The sequence below is a fragment of the Argiope bruennichi genome, chromosome 5 (assembly GCF_947563725.1).
Source record: "Argiope bruennichi chromosome 5, qqArgBrue1.1, whole genome shotgun sequence".
NCBI lineage: Eukaryota > Metazoa > Arthropoda > Arachnida > Araneae > Araneidae > Argiope > Argiope bruennichi.
The window spans coordinates 127,770,621-127,797,618 of record NC_079155.1 but is presented as its reverse complement, the minus strand read 5'-3'; the positions used below and the strand labels follow the sequence as shown (position 1 = coordinate 127,797,618).

Sequence of the window (26,998 nt, the reverse complement as noted above, 5' to 3'; positions counted from 1 at the left end):
TTGGCTCAGTGGAAAATAGCTTGATTCATTTACACTTGGAAATATTTAAAAAGTTCGGAACATTTTGAGTACGATTGTAAAATCACTTACTTTTAATGTATACATTAAAAATATGTACCTATATTTTACCTCTGCTTTATATGTTTTACTTATTTTACACATACTTTTAATGTATGTTTGACACGTATAAGTACTTTTTAATACGATATATATTCAAATTCGTTTTTCATGTCCTACTATTATTCCACATTATGATAACAGAATTATTGTTATGATTTTTATATGTAAGTAAGTGTTAACTGACAAAAGTACGAAATTACAGAAATCAAGCAGAATAATAATTTAAATTCAAGGCTTTAAAGCGAAAGAGCAAGTTGTATTTCTTTGAAAAATACATACTTTCACATGCAATACTTTCAAGTGTTGAATGCAATCATCAATGTGTTCTTTTGTGACATGATATGCTGCTAATCTGTAATACATCTCCATCAGTAACATGCGCATGCCGTTGAGGCTATACTTGATATTCGCTGCTGGGCACATACTTTCGAATTAACAATAAGCTCTGGACTTGCGAGCAAAATTTTAACGAATTCTGTATGTTTGATTGTTCAACTGACAATAATTACACGGTAATCAAAACGCAATGTGCGTGATTTTTTCTGAATGTTTTTGACAGATCGTATGAGACTTCGTGTCAAATAAGGAGCATTTTTAAAAAAAATCTGCATAATAGTTGTTATTGCCAAAATCAATGCAGACGTATAACGAAAATATTGTCACTAAAAGTAGTAAAAATATAATATAATAAAGCATGTTGTGTTACAAAAGGTAAGCGTTTTTAAAACCTTGCATTCAATACTTTAATCTATTATCGCCTGAAATGTGCATATCCTAAAAAATGTACAGTGATTACTTGCTTTGCAGCCAAGTTAAGACATAAGGGCGTTCATTGGGATCCAGTTTAAATTCGTCTTCACTTTCTCTCGTTGATTAATTCCGAGTCTCCTTTCTTTCCAGGTATCCAACATAGTGGGCAGAGCGGACGTCTTGTGCTCTGTTTTGTACTTGTCTGCACTCATAGCTTGTTCCAAGTAAGAATGCAATTTTTTAAATTTTTCGCCCTTCTTGTGTTTTAATTATTAGAGAAGAAGAACCAATTCGGAAATCTACAAACTATTTAATTTAAAACAAACAATATAGATTAATAAGATTGAGTGACAATCACCCCCCCCTCTCTTTCTCTCTCTCTCTCTCTCTCTCTCTCTCTCTCTCTCTATATATATATATATATATATATATATATATATATATATATAAAGGAAGCCAAAATTATTTAAATGGATGGACTGTCTGAAAACTATTTAAGGTGGCTAAGAACATAAAAGCATTTAATGGAATTCTGAGGAAGGCCAGAAGCAATCCAGGGCTGTAGCGCCAATCAAGAAAAAGGTTATCCAAAAATTGTAATTTATTTATTAATATGGAGGGATCTAATGATTTTTACAGGGTATTCTTTAATCTGCTGTGAATACAGCATCCCATTCTCCCATTAGTGTCCTAATTGGTTAAAACACCATATCGCAGAGTAACTTCAATCGGACGGATGCGAGTCTTGAATCTTGCCTATGCTTTAAATCATTATTATTCAGTGTCTGGTGAATTGTTGTACGCTTTTATTCACTGCTACGCGATTTAGCTTACAGAAGCTTGCAAGTTTCGTCTACGGGGAACAAAAATGGGGTGAACGTTTCAAACGGGAATTTTGCCAAGAAAGCAACTCTCATATACCGAAACTAAATTCAGACTTCTATTGGAGACGATACCCAAGTTATTGAAGATCATTTTGATCAAGAGAAGCTACCACAATTCCTCTTTATCAGGAGTTTTTGCTTTATCGCATTCGAAGCAGAATGATCGTATAGAAAAAGGGGAATCACTGTAATCAATTATGTCTGTCATTGAACATGATAAATCAAAATCATAGCAAGCTTCACACATTCATTTCATCATGTAGCCTTTTCATCAAATTTGCAGAAATTTGGAAGGTTGTCATTTAATTTGTTTACATTCACGTAAACATTATATTTCAAAAAAAATAGCTAGATGGATGGGATGAAGCATATATGTAGATGTATATTAAATAACGGACACAAATCCTGAAAAAGTTGACGATATGTCGGTTTGCATAATTGCGAATACATAAAAGTAATGTAACAATGACTTAGACACATGAAATGCGCCTTATGGCCTAATCACCAACATTATAAATTGAATCCATTTGTTTGAAAGAAACTATTAGGCCTTTACTCCTATACATAGACTATTACTCCTTCCATCACTGCTTCTTTTAAGAGAAAAAATACCGTTAAAATATGAATATTTTCGAATGCTTATTGTACTTCAGGTATCGCTGCGATTTCTCAAATTTCTAATATGTTAATTAATACGCATGGCAGTTTAAAATCGCAAATAAGTACACTATTGACATTTAATACTCTGTCTTTACACCAAAACTGAAGATTTCTATCAAATATATGTGTCGGGAATTCTAGTGCTGTTAAAGTATATTATTAAAAAGTAAAATAAGAGCAAACAAAAGCTCTTCTTTGATTTAAGCTGTAATTTATAACATTGCATTGAAAAAATTATATATGTCATTTGCACCTAGTAATATAATTTAAGCATAAAAGATTTCTTTATTTGTATATTCGTCACTCATTCCGAAACCTTTTTACTACGATTGTTGTCTCATTTGTCAAATAAATTTATCTTCGTACTTTTTAATTTGCTTTTCGATTCCTCAAGTCTTCCCCTGGATTTTCATTTACTTCCTGATGTTTTGGAGTTTCGAAATTCTGCACACTTGTGTGTTCGTAATAAAAATATAACATTTAATTATATTCAGAACTTAGACATCAGGTGAGCGATAAATTTAATTAAATTTCGATTGTGATGGCTGATCCCGGTTATGAATGCGAGAAAGAATTGATTATATGATTTTATGATATTTATTGTAATAACATTAAAATTAAACAGCAAAAAATAGTTAACATGAAATAATTTCTCTTTTTCACAATATAGTGAAAAAAAATTAAAACAATTTTTATTAAATTTATTAATTGATTCCATTCATATAAATTTTAGAATCAATAAAATAAATAATTTTCTGCATTTAAATTAGAAATAAATTAACACATTAAATATAAAATTCCTCCATAAAATGAAACATACTTGAAGTCCCATGGGGTTAATTTGATCTCAAACTTCAGTAAAAAATAAACCTTATCATTTTCCTGCATATGGGATTCAAATTCTTTCCTTCGAAACCGTCGAAGAATATGCAGGAAATAACACCAGCGTCCTTCGAGTAACTTTAACAAGAGAGAAATAACCCACATGTGTTCACCCATTCGACCTTTCATTTTTGATGAGACCTTTGCCAAATCTTTCCTTTGGTCGGATGGCTGTTGTTCGTCAAAAGTTCTGGGATGGGCTTCCATCATCAGTAATTAAAGGGAGATCTTCCCATCCCCAAAATGGCCGCCCCTCCACTTAGACCGGGAATTAGGCGATGCTCCAATCCACTCAACTCCCTTGATAATTAGCTCGATGGCAGAAAAATCAATTTACCGTTTAGAGCTTGAGAGAGAGTCCCGGCACAAAGTTTTCGGACCCCCTCTTTTAATGTTTTTTTGTTTCGAAAAGTTTCAGGAGATGAAGATTCTTTCCTTTTTTGCAATTTTTTACCCTCCTTCCGGTTTGTTGGAATCGTTATCTCGGCCAATTTCGTTTTCTATCCTTGTTTAGCTAACAAAGTTTTTAGTAAAATGAAGCAAAAAGTAATTTTCAATGGTATTTCTTTTTTTTTTCACCTCCTCTTCTGGAGAAAATTCAATTAGTGAGAAATTCTTTGATAGGTGAGTGGAAAAATGGACATGTCTTTTCCAGCTGAGAAACTCACTGTTAAAGATAAGATACCCATCAGATAATGAAACTCTAGCAGAAACAAAAAAAAAGGGAGGGGGGCTGGAATGTAGAGTAAGGTGGTATAAAGTTCAAATATATATTCTTGAAATTGCTATAGCGTGAAAAAAGTTGCTATTAATGATTATTATCACTTAAGTAACAAACTTATTATTACATAAGTAACAAAAAAAGAGTTATCCAAATGTGATTATATCTTATAATCTCATAAAACGTCTAAAAACCTTTTAAAAAGTGAATTTCACTGGTTTTTTTAGTATTTTTTTTAAAGTTTTGTTCTCGTATTTTTTTATATAAATGTTATAGTGCAAGAATATCGCCCTTTGACTGCACAAGAAGAAATATTTCTTTATTTGCAAAATATTTTATGGTCGTTCAGCTTCTTTTTCATAGAATATATATAGAGAGAGAGAATAGTATAGAAAATAATTTTAATTACAGTAAATGGAAAACTAATATAGCTAGAAATATGTAATTTATATAACAAGAAAATGCACATTTTGAGATTATAATAATATTTATATTTAAGTATTAAAAAGCACGTCTAGCAACCACGTTGCTACATTGCAAAAACACTCATAGAAAGAGCATTTCGCAACACACTTCCAATCGAGGACAAATAATATCAATTGTTGGACGTCATTGTCAGAAAAAAAACCAAGCAATATATTACATTATGTGTCACCCTTGTTGAAACAAATTTTGGAATTGTAACTGTTATTCAGAATTTTTTTAAGAAATGAGAAACATTGTATCACATGTAGTGTGTACTATAGATCCGAAAATGTTATGAGAAATCTCTACTTTAAAGATAATTGTATTTCACTTTTTTTCTTAATGCTAAAATTTTAAATTTCATAAACTAAATCAAACCAAAAGACTGCAAATGATTTGGAACAACTTATTCAACAAATGATAAAAAACTTATTCAACAAATATTTAAAATCTATTATTTTTTAACCTAATTTCTAAAACTCATTCTAATAGCAAATCCTATTTACTAATGAAAACACCCCAACTTTGATTTCAAGTTATATTATTAACTCGAAATCCAAAACAGTTGTCAAATTTCTACGACTACAAAACTTCTATGTCCAAAACGACGTAGAAGTGCAGGAAAGGACTTATCAATCGAAATATTTCACTAACATTTTCAATTCAAAGTTTCTCTGGGCCAGTAGACTGGTGATGATAACTAACTGTAGGACACAGAGGTTAAAAAAATAATCAAGAGGTGCTAGAAAAAAATATGTTTTCATAATTGTAGCCAATTAGGAAAAATTTTGAGAATATTCATGATACAGGAAAAATATCTAGGAACTACATTGCACGTTACTTACCTCTATCTTGATCAATATAAAAAATTGTTTTCTTTTACTCAGTTTCTGTTTTGTCAAATAGCACTGTTTTTCTAAATTTTACAATATTATACAATATAATGTGCTACTTACGATGAATGAACAGACATATTTTACTTGCCATCAATTTATTGCTCATCTATTCCTGCTTGATGGAAATTTACAATTTTATTATAAAGGCTATACTAAATTTCATTCTTCTATTTCATCTGCCTTTGAATTATGTTATCTACAAATAGACAGAAATTTGGCCAAAAAAATTTTTTTTCAAACTTTGAGACAACTTTTATAAAAGGTTTCAGTTGGAATAGAATGTCCAGTTAAGACCTCTCAAAGTCTGCCGCTTAACAAATGATCATAATATCGAATGTTTGAAAATTCATTCATTATCAGTGTTGAGAACTATATCGTGTTTTTTGTAATCTTGTTTTTTGTATCCTGTATCCTGTAATTCATTGACAAATGTCTCCTTAAATGGCGGCAGCATTTTTAATTTCGTAATCTTTGTCAGTGACTACGTACTTATTAAGAGAAATTTGTGTTTCTCTTTAATAAAAGACTTTCGATTTATTACGACATAAATGCTACTAAATACGTAGTTTAAAGTTCACTATAAAAACATTTTAAAAAATTTCTTGTAATATTGAATTAAAAACTAATTGTTTCGAAGTCAAAACGAAGTAAACACAAAAAAGTTTGAATCATGAAACTAATGGGAAGGCTCTAGAAAAATATAATTATGATTTTAAATTTACATCGTTTCTAAACCAAGTATTGTTTTTCTGTTCATTATTTTTATTTTTCAATGATTATATTCTGAAAGCTTTTAAATATGGTAAATAGTGTTTAATCACTCATTTCTAATACAGGGTTTGTCGCAAAGTTGGTATTTTTTTTTATAATGGAATAAAATCAGCATTTATTAACAAATTAGAGTTACTTTGATTCTACATTCACAGCCCTATACACCTTTATTTTAAATACTTCATGTTCGTCTTGAAATGGCTTCTGCAAATTAAGTAATCTTTCTTCCATGTAAACATTGGCAAACAGTGATGTGTTTATGTGAAGTGAAACAAAAGGTGGCCACAGATTTTTATACCATATTTAATAGCGATAATGAATGCGCTCTTCGGGATTGGATGTTTGCTGCTTTTGTAGATCCTTGAGAGTTATTATCGAATTCCAAATTCTGAATCGAGTTTGGACACAGATATTGTTTTAGGAGCACTTTGTATCTACGCAAAAACAATTTGTGGTGAGATGAGGTAGATCTGCATTTTCAAGCAATGAATCGACCTACTTTCTTTGCCACATGTTAGAATTGGGCATTTAGTTACTATTTCATTACTATTACTATTCAGTTACTATTTCATTTCATTTAGTTTATTTCATTTTTCATTCTAATTAAGAAAAGTGAATTAATGAAAATTGCTGAACATACTTAATAGTAATTGCATATCAAAGACACGCGATTGGGAATCACGTATTTAAGGGTCAATTTATTAGTTATCCTGTATCATATATTGAAGTGAAACGAGTTAATTCGAGCTCAGTACTAAATCATCTAACTCGCAAAAAGTTATCAGGAAAAATTGTTTTCCTTTGTACAGCTTATTTCTGCACGTCAGTGTCCAAACTTACACACGCATTATTCATTTTTCTTATTTGGTCCATTTTATAAAAATGTTGATTTACATTTGTACATCTGATTTGATCTTAGAAGACTTAATTCTGATTTTTATTGTGGAATGAGATTCAACTTTGGTGTTATAAGTCTAGTTCTAGATTTGACGTTGCAACCTGACAATAATGTGTTGTATTATTAATACTATTGCTGTATCCTGACATTAGTTAATGCCATATAATATTTGATTGAACTATTTAAACAATCATCTGCTGCATTTCCTCTAGATTAACCTTTTGCGTCATTAGATTCCACAGACAAATCCAGTCATTGAGGCTGATGGTATGGCCTCGACCTCGGAACCGGAATGTTTCAGCAGCAAAGATACGGTCTTGGACCTCATTTCGGTCGGATTCGAAGGCCTTACTTCTACTTTGGTAAAGAAGCCGGTTTAATGTCACCTTCGTCATCTGATTAAGCCCAAAATAAGAAACTTCCAAAATAGCTCTCATGTTGTTCAAAAACGGAACATGACTACATTAAGCTAAACCTAACCAAATCGACAAATTGACAAACGTTCTAAATTTTAATACGGTAGTACGGCAAATTTTGTAGGCACAAATTTTGCTTCTGTCAAAACATTCACATTCTCCTCATTCACTCAGAACTCTTTAATCAAATAAAAAGTTCTTATATCGTCCTTCCTCTCTTTCGAAGTTGCAGCTTCAACCTGATGCTTGCACGGCGTCCGCCTATCACTTACCAGTGACACGCATCTCACTTGAAAGTCTCCTGTCCAAAAAAACTAACACTGTACTGGCCATTTTCGGTTTCTGCACCTTTAATTTGATTTCACATATCAAGGCAGTTAAAAATGTCTCCTTGCAGCTTAATATTAGTTGAAGGCTAGCTAATATATCAGGTGTTGCTTGGACTGAAAACCTTTTCATTTTTTTTATTTTTTTAAATAGATATTTAATTCATTGTTAAGAGGCATTCGCTCAGAGCTTTTATATGCTTTATCATTAAAAAGGTTTGAACAATGCCTCTTGACTATCTTTAGTGAGTAATTTGAAACACTTGCATTATAACAAAAATTACAGTTGTCAGATATTGATAACTAAGTAGTGGAAATTGCATATGTAAGAAAACAAAAATAGATTTTTATATTACCCCTGAAATGTAAGTAAGCTGCTTTTTTCCTTTTAAAGATACAATATTTTGACTTTAAAAAATTCATATAAAATATTATAAGACTCAAAATCCTTTTATCTTCCACCAATTTATTTTTAAATAAATTGAAGATGATTAAGTATATAAAAAAAACTAAATAACTTCTCGGAAAATTTGTAGATTGTACATGAACATTTTTAAAGACGGTCGACGTGTTACATAAGTTATTACTAACTTATAAAAAGTAATGCAAAATTTATTTAAACACTACTAATGACAACTCGAACACAAATAAATGCAATAACTTAAAATAATAACTTAATATAATATATTATATAATTAATACATGTTATATAACAATCTAAAAAAATATAATTAATATTTTCATTCAGCTGTTGAGGCTACAATAAATATTATTTCCATCTTTTCTATGCATGGAAACATAGCTTTTCATGAGTAAAAAAATCAAGCAGAGAGCTCATCAACTATCCAAGAACTTCTCGAAGACCTTTGTTGTGCTTCATGATTTCATATTGCTTATAATTTGAAGGGGAAAAAATCTATTCAATTATTTAAATTTCTTTCGCATTCAAACGATTTTATAAATTTTCCTTTTTACTTTTATATATAATTAATTTAAACATTTACAATTTATTCAAACAGCTGACAGAAAATTCTTTTTAATAGGAACTCCTTGGCGTGGCAAGCGACAAGCCTGCTCTGCGCCTCTCTGGCACTCTTTACTAAGGAGCAAGGAATCACAGTGCTCGGAGTATGCCTCGTCTACCACTTACTGCTTCTTATCGAGAAGAACACACTCAGGTGAGCATCAGCTTTAACCCCTTTTACCCGCACATCCTTTGATGCGCAATTACACAGAAGCACAGCGCAATGAAGATTATTTGGCAAAAACCAAAATGCAGTGGCTTAAACTAATGTGATACTTCAGAGCACGATTTCGGTTTGATCTGAATGTATTCATTTGACCGATGACGCCATGCCACTCTTGATGGGAATGTGCGCATTCTTTGCTTAATATAAATGTGAACCTTACTTGTCTTTATTAATGACAAATAATCTGGTTTAAGGGGTGTATTCTTTCTATGAACACCAGCAACTGTAAAAAGTATGTTAATTGCTTTCCTATGTGCTGCTCATTTGAAATTCAGTGGTGGAGAGACACACTGGCTGTCAAAAGACCGGATGTGATTGTTGACACACAGGGTGTGGGTATCGACATTCACATTCATTAGTAGAATTATTTCACATGTTCCGATAGTAAAATGAATTTTTGAGATTGATTCTTGGAGTAACTCTGGCCAGCCATATATACAGTAGCAACTCAGCTGTGAGATATTATAAAACTAATCTCGAAAAAAAAAATGAACTCATACGTTGGGCGGGTAGCTAATGATTCATTTCATAGAGCTTAAATATATATTTACTCCAGTTTATTCTACCTGGAGCAATCCTACTCCAGGTTTATTATACCTGGAACAATCCTACTCCAGGTTTATTATACCTGGAGTTTTATATCCAGTTCATTAGCGCTATTCTGGGAATGTTACATAGGATTAAGGCTATCCTAGTTAGGAATATTACATAAACAGGACAATTGATGTTAACAACGCGTGGAAAACTACAGCGTCAGTGGTTGATGTAGTACTTGTTTCTTTATGATTTAGAATAATTCTCAAAAGCTATGAATACACCGATGGTCCAAAGCATTAAAACAAATTTTCCAATAACGCATAGATCTGCTTTTGAAAAGTAAAACAGTCTGGAAAAGGAATGGCCTACCTTCTGGACATACTGATCAATTTAGATGTGGGCATTGCATCCAATGCATCGCCACTCTTAAAATCATTGATAACCATTGTAGCCAATAGTATGTCAATGAGCGAACAAGGCAGTGAGGTTTCCTCTCTCCTCTGACGTCAATAACTCTTGCCCAACAGCTTATCGGCCCGATGCTTCATTTAATTACAATCATTTTTAATGCCCATTAACTACCACATTCAACAATTAATTTGATGTGTAATACTGAAGCTTTTCGTGCCAGCACTCTCAGATCGTACTGTCTACAATTATCGTTACTCAAGCCATTACCACTACGCGTGTTGCAGCAAGACGTACCCCTGACAAATTAGATACACTTTTAAGTAGTTACTCAAAGTTTACCGCCACATCAACTCAATCTTTATATAGCTCAATCATACATTTAAAATTAAAAAAATGTAATCTTAACAAGATGATAGTACGCATTTGTACAATGAAAAACTAACTACGAAGTAAGCGTTTGGAAATATTTTTGGTACAATTATTTATATCAAATAACTAAAATTTAAATTCTGTTATTATGGAAGCGTGAACTCGAAATCTGTAATCCGTGATTGCAAAATGACATCCAGTTTATAACAATAGATAACCATCAATGAGCCTCGTCCCTTTGATACATAGTGCGTGTACTAATGGTTATAACATTTGAATCTCGTCACTTCAGGCAAAATACTTTTTAACATAACACAATCGAAATACAATTATTTAAGCAAACATTTTTATCACTAAGTAACCTCAAAATTTTCCAATCACGGTAGTCTCGCAGCATTCCACCATGTTTCTCACCAGAGGACACCGGATTAATGAAAGCGGCGAATTAGTAAAGGTTTATTTAGAAAAATACAAGCGAAAAGGTACGCTTATTGCAAATTTCATGAACCATAACCTATGCTAAAAATATTATAAAATATTATTCAAAATATAAGTAGCAGCCTGTTCACGTTCACGAATTCACGATAATTTGCTTTTCTTTTCACTCAACCATTCATCTAAAAACACGGATTATAGAGTCACAATGTATCTAAGTCACATTTTCAAAAATTATTGAAGCATCGTTTTTCACGATGTGTGGTTTCTAAAAAGAAAAGAGGGTAATATATTAAACCGGATGTTGCCGTCAAGGCAAAATGGAGAGAAAGATTAATAATAATAATAAAACGAACATTAAAGCGAAGAAAAACGGATCAAAGGAGAAATGGCGAGCCGTAAGAGGAAATAATGAGTTGACGGGGGCAAGTTTCAGGCCACGTATTGCTAAATTGAAGAAAAAACATCATGGCTTATCGCCTCCGGATATCTCATCTCACTAAAAGCAGTGAGCGAATTTAGTGCTATTTGGTGTACTACTTCGTCGTACATTTGTTTGTTGATTATTTAGTTACCTATCATCTTCATTTTTCCCGCTCTCTTTCATTATTGAGCTCATAATGTGAAAAAATAACCAAAATTGATCAAAAACGAAAATACAAACCTTCAAAACTGATTTTAATGATTGCTCTAAAACAAGCCGTCATTGGTCTGGAAGTGATATTTTTATTATCAGTTTCATTGCAAAGGAAAACTCCCAGCTCGTTTTCCTGACATTTTTCCTTCGCTACGGCTATTTTTATGCCTGATTTATGGCACCTTTTCAACTTTCCGAAGACAACTTCTTAATGAGAGCGTGGGTTCATTAATAACTGCAACTTTTTCTCTTCACTCTGGAGTTATTAGTGTCCAATTAAGCTAATTAGGATCCCGATATTATTAACTTTCTGCTTTATAATCAAGATTTAAAAACCTATCGTCGTTACGAGCACCTTTGTTTTATTTCTTCATGCAAAACAGAGGGGGAAATAATCATTGCCTTCCCCTCACTCATGAAACATTCATGTCTCGATTCGTTCGCATGAGATTTCGAGACGGCAAAGGCGCCTTCTGCAACTTATCGTTGCCATTTAAGAAGAGGAATACTAGTATGACGGCAAAGAAAATCATTTCAAACTTGGGAAGTGTCAATAATGACCGAGAAACATGTTTCGAAGCCCCATGCTTTAAAATTCCAAAAGATTAGAAAGTGTTCTCTTCCCTGCGTGTTTATTCCTTCTCAATATTTATGGTTTCCTGAATGTCGAAGACAAATTCTTTGCTGTGACACTTTATTTTGTTTTCTTGTCTTGTGGAAAATTTCGATGATGAAAGAAAAAGTTTTACAATGATAATGTTTTTTCACCTTTATTTTTCCGTCGAGAATAATCTACTATATATTAAATAGAGTATCATCTCTGTTTTTACTTAGAATGACGAGTCAAAAATTAAATAAAAGGATTTAAAATGATATTAGAATATCACACTCATTCCTTATATACATAAATATTATTGCCGAAGAGAATTCCTTACTGTGTGATGAACCAGCCAACGATGTGCTTCGTGCACGGTGTTGGGGGGTAATGCCGTACCAAATGTGTGATGAACCATTTGATCATTCAAGAATTTCATGTGATGAAACAAAATTTCTAGTTGAACAGATGACAGTTATCTTATTTTTCCTCTTTCTAGGCGAGAAACTTTGCTATCTATAACGTAGAATATAAAATTCTTTTTTTTTTAATTTATTTTAAAAACGCATTAAGAATTCATTTGCAAAGCAGAGAGGTTACTTTCACTTTGACTTTCTTGTATGTTTTCGCATTGTGGCGCTGTTTTCATTTCGCATTTGCATTTGTCTTGTATAAAATGAATAGAATACATCTCTTCCCCTTTTTCAATTGAACCCACTATTTGACATAGATGTATAAATCAGTTGATGAAAGCGTGTAAAAATTTCCTTTCTTTAGCCAGTTATGATTTCGAGTTGCACATGAATAGTAAGTCGCAAGACTTACTCCAAAATGTGTTACATTTCTAAATAATACGGTATTTTAAATTTCTTTCCTTCAGCTTGTCGTACTTTTAAACTTTCATGACTGACAGGCAAAACTTTAAAACCATGCTTTTCGAACTCGAGGAGGAACCATGATGTAGAAGTTTTGGTAATTTTGACATCTTATAGGAGATGCCATTTTTCTTTCTCGTTGAGGGACCTCCTTCGGGTTTTTTATGCTAATATACCAGAAGAAATCTTTAATGCGTTTCTTATATGTTCATTTTTCTTTCCAAACCAGTTCAATCCTGCAGCATGAAATGTACTAAATGGAATGAGCTCAACTCTTTGCAAACATGTGCAACTTGATACGAACCTAAGCTTCACATATTGCTCTTAAATATAACTAAAAAAAATTTTTTACATTACTAAATTGGCACGTTCTTACTATGAAAATATAAATCAATCGTTTGAAGTACTTTTACAATTATTTAAATGCTAAGCAGTATTATTCATATTTTAAGAAAGCATCAAAAACATGCTCTCTGAAGAGATTACTATAAAAATGAAGAATATATGTTCTGTACTGAACCCGTCAAGGATAAGTTAGTGATGGTTGTAAGCTAAAACTACATAACGACTTTACGCTAGACAGTTTTAGCAATGATGCCGACATACGAATATCGTGTAGCAGCGCTTTTCTTTTTTCCCCGCAAAGAGAAGAAGTTTCCATCCTTAGACTCCACATAAAAATTTCGATCTCCTTTGTCGCTATAACAAACCAAGTTTTGAATTTATGATGATGGAGGGTGGTTGACTGCTCTAAACTGATCCGTCAATGCGTGGGGGCAAGTAAGAGTTTACAAGAGTTTTAGATTACAGTATATTTGACATCGTAAATCGATCGTGAAAAACTTTTATGTTACTGAAGCATATTTTGGCCTTCATTGTTAATAAGTAAAGTATGTAAGTAATAGAGAATAAAATACGCTTCTGGAAGAAGCCTAGCATCTTCGTTTCATCACAGGAGACATTTAATACTCTGAAGGATGAAGCCTTTCAAGTAGCAGTGTATTAAAATGTTCTTGAGATTCAAACTGATTAAAGAAAAGGAATTCATTACGCTTATTAGATAGGAGAAGTTTAATTAATTAGCAAATATTTAACAAATCAAAACACTCCATTACAGTTTCAGATAAGAAACTGAAACCTTTAGGTTTTTTTTTTCTTTCGTCAAAAACTTTCATTTAATGAGAATGACCTTCAACCGTCTTTTCAGTTTTAGGGTTTGATATCTCAAGATAATAATTATTAACTGCGGAAACCATGTTATGTACTAAAATGTTTATTAGTATTTTTTTCCATTTCTTAAAAGGCAGCAGCTCTAATTAGTATTTGTAAAACTGCTAACCATGAATGTATAAAAATGGATAAATTTGATGATAAAATACTGCTAGCGATCTAAAAAAAAGTAAAGAGAAAATACATTTCTATAAGTAATTTTATGAAAAACGGAAAAAAAACTTGAGTGCATTTCAAACTAAACCATTAATTTATTAAATATAACAAACTTCAAGCCCTTGTATAAGACCATCATTAATTTCTCTGAATAAACAAGAAGTTGTCTTGCTTCGTCGTGGTTGTTTCTTAAATTTAGTCTCTGAAGGTGGGGTCACCTATAGAAGTTCTAGGGCATGAAAATTCTAATTAAGCAGGCTTTTAATAGAATCTACAGTATTGACAAGAAAATTTTCAATTGATAACATTTCCTTAAAATTCACAGAACAAATTATCTTAATTGATTACCCTCAAATCCTCATACAATAATACACCAAGTATCCATTTCATTGTTATTTTCTTCTTGTACAGAAGAGTTGTAATCACCAAAATGTCCGATTTTGATGAATCTTCGAGTTTCAGAAGTCCTGAAGAAACCGTTTTGGAATTATGTCTGCCTATGAAGATGGTAAAACAAGAATATTAGGGTTTGAAATTTAATTCATTGCATATCTAAAATTTAAACCAAACATCTCCGTGAAGTCCGCCTGTATGCATGCCATTCTTGAGGTATATATTTATGTGTATGTGTGTGTGTGCTCGCGCGTGCGGGCTTGTGTGTAATCTTTGAAGCAGGGTCGTGGCCGTAGACAAGGAAGACACTTTGAAATTTTAACTTAACAAAACACGCCCGCTCACAGCACGGCACAAAAGCAAAAGAAGGTAAAAGAGAGTGAAAATAATTTTCACAGTGCTTACATACAATGAAATTTTGATAGGGATTTCTCTACACGCGCTGATTTAGAAGAGGGAAACACATGGAACTTTTAAAAGAATGTGCTTGCAGCACAATTTTTTATCCCTAAACTCAGAGTGTGGGAACTTGTCGGCTTTTAGCCTATTCAGCAATTTTAGAACTCTTGTTGAATTATTTAAATAGAAAAAGTGGAATGGGATAAAAAAAATAAGAGAATATTTTGGAATGAAGTTGATATGGGATAAATTAAACTGAAAGTTTGGAAATTACGGAAGTTTAAATTAGATTTTAAAATATCATATCATCATATCATATTATATATATATATATATATAAATCTTCATGGCAATACGGACCAAATATGTCAAAACTTGACTCTCTCTCTGTCTGAAAATACGGCCATAAATCCTTGCGTTTCTGATCGTGAATTCTGCATCAAATTTATAAGTGTTGGCGAAACTTCAGAAAAAAAAAGGGAAGAGATTCTGTTCCAAAATGCATGCTCGACTTCATTCGCTGTAAATCAAGATAAGCATGGAACTATTGTATGTAATACAGAAAAGAAGCTGCAGGTTTCAGCTATTATGTATATAAATGCCATCGAAGAAAATTATTTGAGTAAGCAAAAATAAAAAAAATAAAAAATATTTTTTTTTAGGTAACTGATTTAATAAAAAATTATTTAAAAATGACATCTTTCCATGCTTTTAATTTCATTATAATGCCCGAGGACAAGAATTTTTTTTTTTTTTTCCAACAACATAAGTGAACACATCCACAAAATAAAACATTAAACAGAATATAGAGAAGAAAGTAAAACGAATAGGAATTTTGGCTGTCGTTTTTTCGATCCATCAAAGCCAAAATTGGAAGAGGAACAACACTATTGCCACTCAATTACAGTCAATTTCGAATTCAATTTAAAGTAAAGTCAACGAATTTCACTTACCTAAGTTAATGGGATTTTAATACGAAACGTTTCGTAATAAAACCATAAGCTCCTTTTTTTTTTCTTCCTTGCCATTACATTTTTGAATAATTGTACCTAAATGATGATTGAATTACTTTTGGGAAAATTTCCATATTAATCGACAATTTAACGTCAATTAGATACGACAATAAATTTTACAGATTGCCAGATTTCATAAGTCTATCTGTTAGGAGTTCGGAATTATCATTTTCCAACAGGGACATAGGCAGTGCATATAATGATACCCTTTATTTAATAACGGTTCAGCTTAATTTCGCATTTTTAGTTTAATAAATATGTTATGACTTTTGTAATTTATTTTTCTGTTTTAATAACTATTCAAAACTATTTTTATTTTTTAATTTTTAATATTTGTATCCCAGTAAAAAATGAATAAATAAATGAAATTCTTTAAAATTAACTGTAATTATTAGTTACAATTTTCTTGCTGACGAATAAAAGCATTTCATTATAAAAAATTCGATTATAAAAACTAGTGAGTTTTAAACAATATGGTATTAAAATTATTATTTTACATGATATCTGCTTAATATAACTTAGCCAGTGAAATTTCTTTTTAATGTTTCAATTTGTTATAAATATGTAATTGTATTTTATTTAATAGAGATTTTATTAATTCAAATATTGAAATCTCAATTTTCATAACTCATACATTTTGCATTTTTTAGAAATTTAATTAATTTTTTTTGACAACTATGCCAATAGCATTTTTTAATTGACTTGTCTGCGATCTTTCTCAGGTCAGTGGCCCTAGGCTCTTGCCTAGCCCGAAAAATATCAATGAATATTTTTCCTTTTCGCATAAAATTAAGTATATAATTAAATATTTGCATTAATTCCATACTTTTAGAGATATGTTTTATATTGGATTAAATGATCCTCCTTCATGCAAAATACACTTTGTATCCGCTCCCTTATAGTCGAAACACTGACCAATAAAAAAGGTTCCCCTCCCCTCCCCCAGTCGATCAGTCACGCGACCGTTAACTAGCCGCCATTTGCTTCCCCCTGCTCCTTAAACAGTCCCAATACTACTACGTGCGTCCCTACCTCCGAATAGTAATGGTGAGGATTTATTCTGATAGAAAGGGGATGTCGTTTGGTCGCAAGCAATTTTCTGTTTGAAGTCTTTCTTTCGGTGAAGGCACGTTCTTGGACTGACCAAGTTAGTCCAGATTAAGAATTTCTTTCTCTACAAACTCTCTAATCCCTCCCATCTTTTAGAATCGTCCTTATTTTCTATTCAACTGAAGACTATAAACCTTTACAGTCTTTTGTGTTATTAATTTTTTTTCCTGGATTCGAATGAGAAAGGGCATTAAGGGTCCTGCTTTGACTTTATCTGACTGGATAGGTCAAATGAAACAACAATGAAAGCTTTAGATTTATCGCTATTTTATTTTTTTTTCCTGATTATTCCAAAATAAAAATTTAAAGGGTATTCGAACTTCTGGTTCTACACAATGATATCCACAATATTTTAAAACTTCGGCGATGTTTTAAACTGGAATCGTCAATCTTTATATTTAAATTTAGTTACTCGCAATCACACAATAGTTTTTAGTTTCGCACAAAAGATTTACGTATTATCATAGCATCGCGTATGTGCATAAATTCAATAACTAAAACAATGAAATCATTGCTGTAAAATATATTTAAACTATTTTTTTAGAATTTATTTAAACTTCTGTTTAATTCTTGCCGCAATTTACAGACAGTATACCTTCCTAAAAGCATCATCATATTAAAATGTTGTAAAATACTTTGTACGCTTTACAGTGAAAATACAAGTAACTAAAATTTAAAATATAAATGTTATAGGGGAAAAATAAATAAAAATAAATTTATTTATGATAGAGTTTAATAAAACAGATTTAGAAACACACTTTTAAAAGTGTAATTAAAAAATGGAAACTTCATTCAATAAATTTTGAATTTTCAGCCTTTATTATTCGTTACTATGAATATTACGGAATTTTCCTCAAATCCACTACTAAATGACGCTCCACATATAGAATTGAAAGAATTAATGAATTAATAATTAAGTTCTGAAAATAAAAAATAATGGAAAATAAATTAAGTTCTAAAAGGATATTATCAATCTAGAGCACACAACTGCACAAATTTTGAAAACTCTTCTAACACAATTTACATAATTTTGTTGTTGTGACTTATGGTACTTTACAAGCTCGCTGACAGTTATCTGTCAGCGATTTAAGCCGAGCCAGCGTCTCTTGTTTTTTCAGTAGCGCTAACAAGGGCCAAGAGTACGACTTAGTTACTTCATGCGTCACAGTCGCTTGCACAATCCCTTTATCACTATTACCCTTTTACGGGGGCACAACCTCACACCTCACAGATAAAAGAAGAGCATCCATCGCGACGCCCAGACCACGGGAAGAACGCGCTACTACTATTCCATGACGCCTGCACAAAATTTGAAAGTGAGTAAAGATGATTATAATACCTGTCTTTATACAGGAAACAAGCCTAGTTATTGAAAAAAATCTTTAATGATAAATAGTAATGGTGGTACTTTAATACATCCCCAAATTAAATGTATTAATAAAAATACTTTTGTAAGATTTAAACGTTAAAAGAATTAAAATCTTATTTTGTAAATACACAGTAAACAACATATTAAAATGAAACATATTCTGGCAAAATGTTCCACAGCGCAAGTTCCTTATTGCTGCCACATGAGGAACGATTTCAGGCTCAGGCTGATGAGCCTGATCTCACCAGCAGATTCTCATTCCATAAAATCTCATTCCTTTGTTCTCAAGACCATAAAACCTTAGGGGCGAAATAACAAAATTGTAGTTTTCTGTGTTTCAAATAAGTGCTAAATTAATATAACAACCTAATTCCTAAAAAAAATTATGAGCTATTCTCAACAAGAATTGCTAAATACAAATGTAATTTCTCAAAGCTGAAAATGATACACATATTTGAGATTCCCGATGGTGCAATAATGACTCTCGATTCGAATATTGCTTTCCTCTCAAAATAAAACATTCGAAGATTAAGTAAGGTAATGCAATGACTTATTGACACTAAAGCAACGAAAATGAATTTATACTCATTTTGTTTTTTAATAAATATCAATAAATTAAATGTTACTGATTAAAAAGAATGAATATTACATATATTTGTTTCTGGTATTAAAAATTAAAGATTTCATTTATGTATTTCTTTTTACTACAGGCAACACTTTACCTTAAAATTCTAAGTGTGATGCTATTCTGTACCGTTTTGTCTTATTAATCCTAACACAAGCGATATCAAAACGCTCAATGCATATGTTTTTCTTTCCAAATTGTTCGTCAAAACTTTTTTCGCTTCTCTATCGCAATATGTGGATTCTCCCCTAGGGTACCAAGGGAGGTCGGTAAGCTGCCGACGATTATTCTAAATGAGAGAACAAGAAATCGCTTTACTTCGGACACACAAATTGAAGTGAAGAAGGGAGATCCATGTTGCCAGACGCACAAGAGGAGAGGAGGGGGGTTGGAAATGAAAAGAATCATAGAGAAAGACGACCGAAGAGAAAAGATCGATTTTTTTCCCGCCTGCATCATCGCCATCGAAACGATATGAGAGAGATAGAAAAATTCTTCTAAGAAAAGTGGCAATGGGAAAAGAAAAAAAAAAAAAAAAAGTAGAGGATTGGGTGCGAAAGCAAAACGATGTTTAAAGTACTTTTCTAGTACCGTTTCTTTTTCTGTCTTGTAATGTATCTGTGCGTTGGGAGAAATTTGTCTTCTTTAGGCTATAGTTATTTCGTCATTTCTGACAGCTGCGATAAATACTGGAAATAGGTTTTCGATTCTGGAGCTTTCAGACCGGAATGAAGACTTCTTTTATCGAACAAATGTTTTAAATAGAAGATACATATTAGAAACAGCTTTTTTAAATATACTTTCTAAAGTGTACTGAAATGCAAAATTGATTAACTTCTACTTTCCTGTCTTTTATTAATTATACATAGTAATAAATATTATGGAATCATTCTCCTCTTGAATTCATTGGCACAAGTACGGAATCAAATTTCAATTTTATGAATTTAAATACTCTTAATTAAATTTCATAGGTATTAAAATCGTTTTCCCACCAGAATAGAAGAACATGCAAAATTTCAAATATCCAGCACATAAGAAAGTAGTGAAAATTTGACTACAATATTTCATCTTGTGACTCGCTCATCACTCGTGACACAAAGCTAGACAAATCAAAGATATATTCAAATATATTAAAGATATATTTGAATTAATTATAATCTGAAAGTTGGCCTACGAGATGACAAAATAAAGAATTTGTTTAATACGAACATTCATATTAAGAAAAAACTAGTTCTAAAAATTAGGACAAGAAGATAAAATAATTAGTAAATTAAGAACGGAAGTACAAATTTATTCTAAACATTCAACAGGTTTAATAAATATATAAGAAATAATAAGATATTTTTATACGTAAAAAGTATTGATAATCAAACAAAAAAACTGTAATGATTTTCAAACAATTTTATTGAATAGATAACGAATTTCCATAACGAAACAAACTTTAACATTTTGTATACAATAATTATATTCTACTTAAACAGTACAATTTACATCTAATGTATTCAATGTTTTAATACAGTGAAAAAATCTATTGATTTCTTTTTATTGAATGTGTTAAATAGTAACAAAATCCTAGAGTGAATTGACTCTTAAAATAATTATTATTTATGATTACTGAGAACACAAGATACGAAGATATATATTCACCTAGAAATCAATTCAGGAATGAAAATAATTTTTCAAAAAAAAAAAAAACACTTCAAAAATAGATACTATTTAAAGTTTATATTAATAGAAAATTCAAGGATCAGGAAACTGAAGAAATGAATGAATTCGAACTAATGAATCCGAATTACTCATTAATTTGGGTTGAAAACTCTCTAATTAACGAAGTTCCGCTGGAATATCTTTTGAATCGATTTGAAAGTCCGCCGTTTTATAGAATCTGTGCATTATGATAGTGGTTCGAATTAGGGTGCAGCATGTGTTCGATTTCAAAGTTCTTTAGTAGATATTGGATGCACAACATGTGAAAACCTTTACACGATTGCCATGGCCAGATATTTTGAAGATTATGAATTATTAAAGGTCACGCTGCTCATTGCCTAGTAACGCAGTTATTTGAGTCTTATTTTGTTCGAATATTTATTATACAGATAAATGTTGTCAATTGTTTGTCATTATGAAACTTACTTTCGAATGTTATAAATTGATTTGTTATTTTTTGAACGTATAGTTTGGAATAAATTAAGTTTAAGGTAAAAAAAATTTTAAATATTTTCAACATATATAATTGAGATTTAAAACAACTAATTTCCTATCTTTTCAATTATTTTTAATTCTTTTCACAATACGATTGACGTCACTCACTCAAAGATGGCCCTTACTCCAGTAAACTCATGACACAGTAATAGCAGGCACAGCAATTAAATCACTCAGAAATTGCAAAATATCATAAATATTTTATATATGATATGTTGATGATACTCTACACAGTGGAAACACTAACTACTCTACACTGTTACTGAGAAAAGGTGCGATCTTTTTTTCTAGCAGTCTCAACCAGCATTATTTAATGAATGGAAAACTGATGTACGCTTTAGTACCGTAATTATTGTAGAATATATTGATGCTATTCTACACGTGACGACGCAATATTGAGGAAGGATGCAAGCTTTGTCCTCTGTCAGTTTTAACGAGCAATATTGAATAAACACGAAAACGATAATATCATATTCAATATTTAGTACCAATATATTGGAGTTGTTCTATTCAATGTTGCTGCTTTACTGGGGAGGTTACCGCTGAAAGCCTTCTAGAAAGAAAAGACTTTTGCATTACTGCAGATTAGATAATATCTTCAAAGTAAGTAATGCCGATATTAGGTAATACCTTCTAAAATCGTTCCTTACTACAAAAACTATATCATTTACCTTTCGTCATGAGTTTTAGACTCATTTTCAGAACTAGGTATTTTCCACAAAGTGGGATGAGTAATAACAGCTCATTTTTGTGCTTCTTAACAATATTTCTGCAAATATTCGAGATGAAATGGAGTTATAAAAAATTACTTTTACTCGATTTTTCCTATTTTAGTTTTTTGCAATTTCATTTCGTACTCATAAGCAATTATTATTCATATTATGTAATTCTCCCAATCAACTATTGAATGAAAAGTATGTTAAACTGCATTTTGTCCATTGTGCAAAAAGCTATACTGTATTTATTTTTTTCTTTAGAGAATTCAGACCTTACCTCATTTGAAAAAATAATTTCTTAAGCTATTTTCAAAAAAAAAAAAAAAAAAAAAACTTTGTCTTCCCGTTTTATACTAAAGCATATTTATCCTAGCCTCTTTCTAAGAACTCTGTATTCCTTTGAAACCGCAGAGAAAAATAGCTTTTCAAATATTTCCTTGAATTAAATATATTTCCGGAATAAGAGAATGGGGAAAAATATTTCAAACTTGCATAAATTTTAATATTCAGACATTTCTTTTAACTTACGACCGGAAAATTCGACGTTCACGAAAATTGTAATTTTGTTGATTTGATACTGCATTTTTAAGCTGGAAGAAAAGTCTCGCGAAGCGACGCTGTCATGAAAAAACAGTCTCTCAACGTAAGAGCAAGGGAAAAACTTTGCTTCAGAAGACTAGACTTAATCTAATCATTGTTAAAACTCGAAAGTCTCTTTCTTAAGATTCGAAAACTGACGAGAAAGGGAAAAAAAAGTTTAAAATGCATTAAAACTCTCCCAAATTCTCCAGTAAAAGACGGTTGAAGTTAATTAAAATTAAACAAAACACCCGCCTCCTATTATCATACGCAAACTCGGAATTTTAGAGCAGCCACCATTCGTAAGTAAACAATCTTCTCTTCGCCAAAAACTTAGCGTGAAAGAAGACTTCATAAATAATAAAAAGTTCGAAATTTAATTGAACAACATAACATTTAATATCGTGTTTCAACATGTGTCAAAACCATTCTTTTCCAAGAGAAATAAAAACTGTGTGCAACTTTGAAAAGGGGGTGGGGGAGAAAGAAAATTCTAATTTGGAAAATGATAAGTCGGACTCCAACTATGGATGATGGAAGGACACAAAAAGCTATTTTAGTCTCCAGTTTCTCATAATGCCAAAAGGAAATAGTTTTTCAGAACAGAGTGTTTGGAAATTTTAATTCCGTTTATTTGAGCTGCATACGTAAGCGGTAAAATCATTTCCAGCAACTTTTCGGACATTACACCAAAAATGAATACATTTAGGATGAATGTGAGTACCCGTGGCAGTGAAAAAAAATGCTTTCTAATTTTTTCTGTATTTAAAATACAAATAGTGTTTTGGCAACAGTATGTAAATACCAAATCAGAGCATTTTGTTTTTCTGTTACCGGAGAAAACTTTTGAGCGAAAGTCAAAATTCTTCTCTCCTGTTACGGTCTTTTAGGCCCGGACGGTCCTATCGATTTCTTAGGTATATTTTGAGTTCTTCTTTGTAATCGAATATCAATTGTTTGACAATTTTTTTTTAATCTTCTAAATTTTTGTGGAATGGATATTATCGTAATGCCAACTTCTATCGTTTGCTTCGAAAAGTCGGTAACCATAATTCTTGATTTCTCAGCTCCCCGCTCTCATTAAGTCGTTCATTTTTCATTTCTCGATTATTTCTATAAAAGAATTTTAAGCGTTATAATAATCAAATAATTTAATACAGAATTAATTTAACGTGATGATAGAATTTTCTTCAAAAATTGTAAACTGTCAAAGATCGACGTGATTAATAACAATAGTGTTAAGTATTCTACGCCGAATTCCAAAAGATAGTCTTAGAAATAAAAATTATTCTAAAGAAAATTTGGATTTGAGTTTGCAATATCGAGCTTGGAAATTATATGTTTGATGTAAAGTCTCGATCCAATAAAAGGTAACGTTATGATCAAATTCTTTATTTACAGCTTTATTACATAAATTTACAGTTCATCATCTAGGTTAAAGGATTATTATTCGACACAACAAGGATAGTTCCTCGAATTCTTTCGGAGAAACCTCCCTAGGAACAGCTAGCCGACTCTTTAGCGTTCTCGCAAACAGGCCGTAGCTCCAGGGATCCACGGAATCTTCTCGGGTGGAATTCTCGTCGGACACTCCGCTTCTGCCTCAGTGTCCACAGTCCTTCTTTTTCTCTCTTCCAATCTCCTCGCACTTTTATCCTGTTCCCACTCTCATTCACATCGGACCATTTTCCCGGTTATCCAATAGTCGTTCAGCAACAACTTCACCAGTCTACCGTCGACCGTGGGAACCCGTTGGGGAGCCACCCTCCACAATGTAAAGAATGCAGGTTACATCTGTTTCAAATACAATGCAGGTGGGGTCCCTTATCTGGACTCGCACTAATTGCCCAGATGTCATAACTTTAAAGGGGTTGACCACCTGGCACTTCTGGAAGCACTTAAACTGCGGTAGGGCGTCGCCATTGCTGATACTGCTGCCTGGATGCTAATTATGGAGCGTGGGAAAAGAAACGTCACCATAGTCAAGCAGGGAAGAAGCTGAATCATTACAACTCCCCCCCCCTCCTTTGAAAGGGGACTTTTGTCCAGTCTTGGACGAAAGTCACTACCGGGTCGTGGAACCAACTATCCCTTCTTAGAGGCAATTATACAATACAAATACATTTAAAAAACAATTTACATTAAAACACTATTTACACATTAAAATACCGCTTACACATTAAAATTTATCACTAGATTTCCCTTTTTTTAAAGGTCACAGCGGCTCAAACCATCAGCATTCTGGTGCTTACTGCCCGGTTTATGTGTGACAGTATAGTTGTATGGTTGTAAAGCCAATGACCATCTCATCAATCTAGGGTGTTACCCTCATTGGATTTTAGCCAAACTAACGGATTGTGGTCCGTGACAATAGTGAAGTGCTGGCCATCCAAGTAAAATTTAAGCTTCTTTATGGCGTATACTATACTAGCACACTCTTTTTCAGTAGTGCTATATTTCTTTTCCTCGTCTGAAAATTTCTTACTTAGATATAAAATAGGATGTTTCTTGCTTTCGGAATCTAATTGAGACATTACAACTCCCATCCCTACATCCGACGCATCAGTTTGGACTATAATTTTTTTTTGTATAATCAGGGGCATGCAAAACGGGTTTTTTTGTCAAACTCATTTTTAATTCTTGGAATGCTTGTTCGCATTCGGGCGTCCATCTAATCTGCTCTTTCGTCATCCTACCTTTCAATGCGTTGGTTAAAGGTGCGGCTATGACAGAAAATTTTTCCACATAGTGTGCGTAATAACCCGCTAGCCCAAGGAAAGCTCGTATGTGAGTTTTTGTTTTGGGGGTAGGAAAATCTATCACTGCTTTGATTTTTGCTTCGGCTGGTGTTCGAACGCCATCTCCTACCATATGTCCTAAATATTTCGTCCGACTCTGGGCTAGCTGACATTTTGATGGTTTCACGGTTAGATTTGCCGCTCCTATTCTTTTTAGAACCTCGTCAACATGTTTCAAGTGTTCTTCCCATGTTTCGGAATAGATCGCAATATCGTCTAAGTAAGGTACTGCATACTTCTCACAATTCCCTAATATTTCAGCCATCATCTTATTAAAAAAATATGGCGCATTCACCAATCCAAATGGCATTCTTAGAGGGAGATACGTCCCGAAATTAGTTACGAACGCTGCTAACCGACTTGCGTTCTTCGTCATGGGAATTTGCCAGTAGCCCTTCGCTAGATCTAGTACCGTAATAAATTTTGCGGCGGAGACTCTTTCAACTCGCTCTTCTAAATTTGGCAAGGGGAAGTACTCAGTTTTAATTACACTATTTAATTTGCGGTAATCAATACAAGGTCTTGGGGCTTTTCCCGGTGCCTCTACTAACAGCATTGGTGATGTATAGTCTGATTGTCCCATTTCAATTATTTTCAGATTTAACATCTGCTTTATTTCCGATTTCAAAATTTCGGCTTGGCGTTGCGATGTGCGATATGGCTTAGACCTAACAGGCTGATTACTGATCAGTTCTATATCGTACTCAACTAGATGTGTTTTTCCCGGCTTATTTGAAAAAACTGTTTTATGTTTATGTAACAACTCTTTAAGTTCCCCAATCTGCTCGGTCGTTAACCTCTCTTCTAAGTTGCTACTTCGAGATATTTCCTCGAAATCGTACACGTTTACGTCTCCCGTCGGGTATGCGATCTCTAAATCATTTTCTGTCTCCACATTCACTTTTTCCTCGTGGAACACTAGATTCACCTCTGCCAATCTTTTATGGTAAGGTTTCAGCAGCTTAACGTGAAAAATTTGGGGCTTGGCCTCCTTTCCTGTCATTTTCACTACATAGTTCGTTTCCGACAATTGAGATTGAATGTCGCCTGGCCCTATACACTGTACTGACAGTTTATTCGGCATATATGCTGCGAGAACCAACACTTGATCACCGGATTTATATTGGCGACGGACAGCATTTTTGTCGTACCATAATTTTCTCTTATCTCGCGTCTCCAACATCCTGGTTACTGCTGTATCCTGACAACGTCTCATGCGGTTTATTAAGTCGTACATGTATTTGGCTACCGCCGTTTCGTTTTCTTTCGGTGCTACCCAGTGCTCGTATAACAGCACTTCTGGAGTCCTTAGGTTTTTTCCGTGAACCAACTCAGCGGGGCTAAATCCTGTGCTCTCGTGGGTAACCGTTCTCAAAGCTAACAGAGTTGCTGGAAGATTTTTCTCCCAATACTTTCCGGAGTCTAAACTTAGTACCTTTAGAAGTCGCTTAATGGTTTTGTGGAAACGCTCGACCGGGTTTGTCTGGGGATGCCGCACAGATGAATGAAT

At 32.5% G+C, this 26,998-nt stretch overlaps 1 protein-coding gene across 1 annotated transcript in view; it reads left to right on the top strand.

Moving 5' to 3' along the window:
• The window catches only part of LOC129968406 (protein O-mannosyl-transferase TMTC1-like), a 314,983-nt gene that overhangs the window by 160,524 nt on the left and 127,461 nt on the right, over positions 1 to 26,998 (top strand). Inside the window, exons 3-4 of the mRNA XM_056082263.1 lie at positions 1,021 to 1,094; positions 8,833 to 8,967. Of these exons, the coding sequence (XP_055938238.1) occupies positions 1,021 to 1,094; positions 8,833 to 8,967 (209 nt within the window). The remainder of the gene's footprint in view (positions 1 to 1,020; positions 1,095 to 8,832; positions 8,968 to 26,998) is intronic.